Genomic DNA, 7,086 nt, shown 5'->3' with positions numbered 1-7,086 from the left:
TCTGATGGGACAATAAAACATTGTCTTAACTAGTTGTGCATGTTAAAGATCATAGATTGTTGGAAATAACAGTAACATATTGATGCTAAATTGACAAAATCTTACCCATTGCACACCTCATAGCAACACCTTCTGTTGGGTGTTATTTATTTATTATATTATATTATAGAGCTCTCTTGTTAATTATATTATGTTTATATTAATAAAATTATATTATAGAGCTGTCTTGTTAATTATATTATGTTTATATTATATTATATTATATTATATTATAGAGCTGTCTTGTTAATTATATTATTTTTATTATATTATATTATAGAGCTGTCTTGTTAATTATATTATGTTTATTTTTATTATATTATATTATAGAGCTGTCTTGTTAATTATATTATGTTTATTTTTATTATATTATATTATAGAGCTGTCTTGTTAATTATATTATGTTTATTTTATATTGTAGAGCTGTCTTGTTAATTATATTATGTTTATTTTTATTATATTATATTATAGAGCTGTCTTGTTAATTATATTATGTTTATATTATATTGTAGAGCTGTCTTGTTAATTATATTATGTTTATTTTTATTATATTATATTATAGAGCTGTCTTGTTAATTATATTATGTTTATTTTTATTATATTATATTATAGAGCTGTCTTGTTAATTATATTATGTTTATTTTTATTATATTATATTATAGAGCTGTCTTGTTAATTATATTATGTTTATATTAATTATATTATATTATAGAGCTGTCTTGTTAATTATATTATGTTTATATTATATTATAGAGCTGTCTTGTTAATCATATTATGTTTATATTTATTGTAGAGCTGTCTTGTTAATTATATTATGTTTATATTAATTATATTATAGAGCTGTCTTGTTAATTATATTATGTTTATATTATATTATAGAGCTGTCTTGTTAATTATATTATGTCTATATTATATTAGTAGAGCTGTCTTGTTAATTATATTATGTTTATATTATTATTATATTATATTATAGAGCTGTCTTGTTAATTATATTATGTTTATATTATATTATAGAGCTGTCTTGTTAAAAACAATCACCTACAGTAATATGGCTACGGTATGTTGTTTACAATCAATAACATTCACTTTTCTTCTTCATTTTTCTTCGTGACTGTAAACATTCCAGTCCCTACACATAATTACATTAATTAATCATGTATCTTTTTACATTAGAAATAATACAATTTAATATTGACTTGGTATCCCATTCAGAGAGTTCACATACCTAACAATGGTTGTTTGATATATTTATGAAAATAATGTTTTGGTATTTTTTTAGAATGATCAATGGCTGAATCCTAAACAAAGAAGAGGAAAACGTAAGTTATTATAACAATAGTTATCTCTATAAAAACTGTTTCTTGTTTTATACTACTATTATTTAGAAATATAAGTTGTAAAATGAATGAAATAAGATTATATTTTATTTAATAGATAGAATACCTGTAGTCACCTACTCTCTCAATTTCTGGTGTATGAGCCCAGCTGTTGTAAGTATTTAAATTTGGATTTTGAATTTAGAACATCTAAACAAGAATCAATATTGTTATCTCTGTATAAAATTGTCAGGTATCAATATTGTTATCTCTGTATAAAATTGTCAGGTATCAATATTGTTATCTCTGTATAAAATTGTCAGGTATCAATATTGTTATCTCTGTATAAAATTGTCAGGTATCAATATTGTTATCTCTGTATAAAATTGTCAGGTATCAATATTGTTATCTCTGTATAAAATTGTCAGGTATCAATATTGTTATCTCTGTATAAAATTGTCAGGAATCAATATTTTTGGAAGAGATTTCTTATATTTTTATGATATACTGGAAGCCAAAATATCTCCTAGTTTAGTTAAATTTGTGTTAAATAGTTTTATACTCCTCTACATGATTTAAATATTAAATATTAATAATATTAACTTTATATTTTATTACAGGCGTTTTCTGAATTCAGTAATTGTAAGAGTGTTATATTGAGCAGTGGAACTTTATCACCCATGTCCTCATTTCAATCAGAGCTAGGTTTACTATTCCCTATACAACTAGAAGCTAACCATGTTATAAAAGATAATCAGGTAGGTTTACAATCAGAGCTAGGTTTACCATTCCCTATACAACTAGAAGCTAACCATGTTATAAAAGATAATCAGGTAGGTTTACAATCAGAGCTAGGTTTACTATTCTCTATACAACTAGAAGCTAACCATGTTATAAAAGATAATCAGGTAGGTTTACAATCAGAGCTAGGTTTACTATTCTCTATACAACTAGAAGCTAACCATATTATAAAAGATAATCAGGTAGGTTTACAATCAGAGCTAGCTTTACTATTCCCTATACAACTAGAAGCTAACCATGTTATAAAAGATAATCAGGTAGGTTTACAATCAGAGCTAGGTTTACTATTCTCTATACAACTAGAAGCTAACCATGTTATAAAAGATAATCAGGTAGGTTTACAATCAGAGCTAGGTTTACCATTCTCTATACAGCTAGAAGCTAACCATGTTATAAAAGATAATCAGGTAGGTTTACAATCAGAGCTAGGTTTACTATTCTCTATACAACTAGAAGCTAACCATGTTATAAAAGATAATCAGGTAGGTTTACAATCAGAGCTAGGTTTACTATTCTCTATACAACTAGAAGCTAACCATGTTATAAAAGATAATCAGGTAGGTTTACAATCAGAGCTAGGTTTACTATTCTCTATACAACTAGAAGCTAACCATGTTATAAAAGATAATCAGGTAGGTTTACAATCAGAGCTAGGTTTACTATTCTCTATACAACTAGAAGCTAACCATGTTATAAAAGATAATCAGGTAGGTTTACAATCAGAGCTAGGTTTACTATTCTCTGTAAGCTGTACGCCAGCCAATCAGAGTCACTGATAGAGGACGGTAAACATTATTGCTTTGGATTTACAGACCAGTGGCTATTGTCTGTAAAAATACAAAGTTCATAATAGCTTGACATTGTGAAGATGTGATACAAGAATAGTAGCTATTGTAGTCAAGGTATAAGATGAAGTTCATAATAGCTTGACATTGTGAAGATGTGATACAAGAATAGTAGCTATTGTAGTCAAGGTATAAGATGTAATAGCTTGACATTTTGTTGTAATATGTTTTATATATGTTTATTTTCTAGGTATGGGTAGGTACACTAGGACAGGGTCCTAAAGGTAATACTCTACACGCTGTTTATAGAAATCTTGAAACGTTTACATTTCAAGATGAATTAGGACAGTTAATATTGACTGTTTGTCAGGTATAACCATCTTTCTTATTTTCACTAAGATTATTATTGAATTTTATTAATACAAACAGCCTCCTGGAAACTCAGTTGATCCTTCTATTTCCTCTTATCTTGTTTAAAATTCCTTACTGGGATCTCTTTTCATGTTGTATTATACAGACTTCATTAGCCTATTTCCTTCATAATCAATAATCTTATACTTTCTCTTGACAATTCCAGCTTATATTGAGTTTTTATTTTCTGTTAATTTCAGACAGTACCAAATGGAGTTCTATGTTTTTTACCATCCTATAAAGTTTTAGATAAACTCTCTCAAAGATGGAAGGTATCAAATAGTTAAATAACAAGACGTGGTTCACTGTGGTATTAATAATAGTATAAATAATATATACAGTGAGCTAGACGCTAGCTGGCTAACCTGAAGGTCCAGGGTTCATTCCTGACCTAGATTGAGATACTACTCTAATACATTAAGACATATGTGTCCCTGCTACACCTGAAAATAATTTAGAAAACCACTTTACTATCTATTTAAGATGACTGGTTTATGGAAGTGTATAAGAAATAAGAAAGTTATAGTAAGTGAGCCGAGAGGGGGTGATAAAGAAGAGTTTGAGGTTTTAATGAAACAGTTTTATCATGCTGTTAATAATAACTCAACTGATTCAGATAGTAAGATTCTTTATTTTCTTTATTTAAAGTTTTTATATAATTAATTTCCACCTTTTTAATTTTCAATCAGACGTCTAAAACTCGGTGTTTTATGATGTCACTATTCGCAAAATATGCTGTATCACTTAAGGCCTGAACTCAACAAGTGACATCATCATAGTTATCATGTAAATTATCAGATCTGAGCCTTCTTAACCTTGTATATTCTATAATATCTGTTTTTGACCAGTTGTCTTTTTCAAAACTCCACCATGTTGTAAAACAGTTAACAGTTGATTTATGAAAATTTAAACAGTATTTCTTATTATAGACCTTGTTATCAAGATGTACAGGATAAGAAGTTTATGATAATTTTGGAATATTTATTTTTCAGCATGTAATGATAATGATAATGATGATGATGATGAAAAGAGAGATACTGATGGTGCGTTATTTCTGGCTGTCTGTCGAGGTAAAGTTAGTGAAGGTCTAGATTTTGCTGATAATTATGCTAGAGCTGTTATAAGTGTAAGTTATCAGTTTATATTCTGAGTGATAATACTGTACTCTGACATGTGACTGATTATATTATGAGATTTAAACTCCAGTTTACTGTGGAGCTGCTTGATTGGAAAGTTTGATATCCGTGGAATTCAACATGTCCTGTAAAATAGTAGGTGTAGAGAGAATTAAACATTGTTACCTGTGTGATTCTATACCATTGGGATTAGAATTGGATCAGACCTGAACCTTTTCAGAACAATCAAACGCAACCTGTATCAGGGTCTCGGAAATTTATTCAGCAGATCGGACCATAATGAAGTATCTTAAGGCTTGGTGAACATCATTGTCATTGAAATCACACCACCTAACCCCTGTAAATAGGACCATGGTTCACTTGATCAAAGTAGCTTTGAAGGTGGTACTGAATTCCAACCAATCCAAGCTATTTATTTTATATGTATTTGTTATTTTATAGGTGGGAATACCATACCCTAATTTTAAAGATTTACAAGTAGAGTTAAAACGTAAATATAATGATGAACATCGTGAGAAGAAAGGTTTGTTGTCTGGTGGTGATTGGTATGAGATACAGGCATTTAGAGCATTAAACCAAGCTCTCGGACGGTGTATTAGACATAGGTTAGTATCAGTGCTGTTGATTTGAATATATTTGCTGGACATGTCTGTTTATCTGTCTAAAATGTCTGGTTGAAAATAACCTCTGTTAGATAATTATTATTATTGGTATTTTATATCTGATTACAAGCAGGATATTCTAGGTTTTATAAAATTCAATAAATGATATTAAATATTTCAGACGTGATTGGGGAGGGTTGATTCTAGTAGATGATAGATTTGTTAAAAACGGTCAGAAATATTGTAAAGGTTTGTTTTTAATTATTTGTGAGTGGAACTAGACTATACAGGCTTAGTTTAGATATATATATCAACTTGTTTCAAAACAAACAAATAAAACGATATCATATATGATTTTTTTCAATCTAGCAAAAATTTCCACACAAAACATGCACTCATAATGCTTACAGATACAAGTTTCATGTTTTTATTATAGGATTATCTAAATGGGTTCGTAATAAAGTCAGGACGTTCCATGATTTTCAGTCTGGATTATCCAGTCTGTCTAGTTTTGTTGAATATAGAATTGAAAATCATGAGAAAGAAACTAAGTAAGTATATAATCTAACAATGTATATGTCTATATTTGAGCTGTTATAAAAATAATATGATATTGATATAATGTAGATAATTCACTGTATTGTTTGTATGCTTGTAGTAAGAGTCTTGGTGATCTATAGATATTGTAAATACAGATAAGATCTAGGCCAAAAGGTTTAGGAGCAGACCAACTAGGAATATAAGGATCCCCATAAACCCAAATTCTTATCTTTGTAAAATAGCAATAGATCTTTGATATTGTCATTGCTTTGTGATACACACACAGTGTTTTGAAGCCCTAGGGGAATGCAGTAGGGGAATGTAAGGAGATGGAGGCCACACAAAATATCAAATACTGGGAGAGAAACTTCATTATAACCTGGAGCCTTATTCTAGAAAACAAATATAATTCTAGTGTTTCAGTTAATATTTTTATTATCCAATCAGATTACTGTATTTTATTAAATCTAGATTAAGTTAAGTATTGAAGAATAAGTCAGGTGTGCTATATTTATGTTTTGTATCTATTTTAGTATATATAGTGATGCTAATTATCAATTAATCTTTTTTCAGTGCCTCCTGTATATCCAGTACACCAACAGAAGTACAGAAATCAGAAAACCCAGAGGACAAATCAGGTGTATATCTTACTAGTCCTCAACCCCCAGATCCTAATACAGGATTTAAATATTCTTTATACTCCTTCAACAGAAGACTTCATGATACTATAGAAACACCATCATATAATGATAAACTATTAAATCTAGAAACACCATCATATAATGATAAACTATTATGTCCAGAACCACCTTCCGTAAAAAACGTGGATATGACCAAAATGGCTTCCATATTTCAACTAACACACGCTCAGGTTCAGCAAAGAATGACGGAATCATTAAAAACACCTACTAGTTCTCTCAAGTCAAGGGCAGTAACTCCTGTAATGACTAGTACACCTGTAACTAAACCAATCAATAAACAGCAAAATACATCAGTGACTACACCAAATAACACAGCTGTAAATATGCCTGCAAGTAGAAATAATATTCATGTTATGTACATCCCTCCAGGTGATTATAAACCAGGACAACTGTTAAATGTAAATATTGTAAAATCACCACCACCACAAAATTTAATTTCATCTCAAAATGTGTCAAATCTGGAACAAACTAATGGATCAAACAGAATCCAGACTAGACCTGCTCAAAGTGAAACTAGTCCTCCAATGATGCCAAATTCAAGGCAAAAGAATGTAGTGATGCTACCAGTTCAAAATTCAAACAGTTCAAAATCCAACATGGTGTCTTTGTTGTCCCCTCCTAAAATAACTGGTGGAAATAATGTTCAGTTAGTTAACTTGTTGAATCAGAAATCTCCCCCAGTTTCAGCTTCAACAAAACTACAAACAGTTCAGTTCCTTTCCCCACCCAAACCACCAACACAGTTAGTCAATGTA

The 7,086-nt window shown here is 29.4% G+C and overlaps 1 protein-coding gene across 1 annotated transcript in view; it reads left to right on the top strand.

Annotated features, from left to right (window-relative positions):
- The window catches only part of LOTGIDRAFT_144987 (hypothetical protein), a gene marked incomplete at both ends in the record, with an annotated part of 41,674 nt that extends 36,029 nt beyond the window's left edge, over positions 1 to 5,645 (top strand). Inside the window, 9 exons of the mRNA XM_009056436.1 lie at positions 1,474 to 1,529; positions 1,976 to 2,113; positions 3,192 to 3,311; positions 3,553 to 3,624; positions 3,836 to 3,971; positions 4,387 to 4,478; positions 4,930 to 5,093; positions 5,272 to 5,339; positions 5,527 to 5,645. Of these exons, the coding sequence (XP_009054684.1) occupies positions 1,474 to 1,529; positions 1,976 to 2,113; positions 3,192 to 3,311; positions 3,553 to 3,624; positions 3,836 to 3,971; positions 4,387 to 4,478; positions 4,930 to 5,093; positions 5,272 to 5,339; positions 5,527 to 5,645 (965 nt within the window). The remainder of the gene's footprint in view (positions 1 to 1,473; positions 1,530 to 1,975; positions 2,114 to 3,191; positions 3,312 to 3,552; positions 3,625 to 3,835; positions 3,972 to 4,386; positions 4,479 to 4,929; positions 5,094 to 5,271; positions 5,340 to 5,526) is intronic.
- Positions 5,646 to 7,086: the final 1,441 nt, after the last annotated feature.

The sequence above is a fragment of the Lottia gigantea genome (assembly GCF_000327385.1).
Source record: "Lottia gigantea unplaced genomic scaffold LOTGIsca_278, whole genome shotgun sequence".
Taxonomy (NCBI): Eukaryota; Metazoa; Mollusca; class Gastropoda; family Lottiidae; genus Lottia; species Lottia gigantea.
The sequence above is the reverse complement of the archived record's forward strand: the minus strand, read 5'-3'. Positions and strand labels throughout refer to the sequence as shown.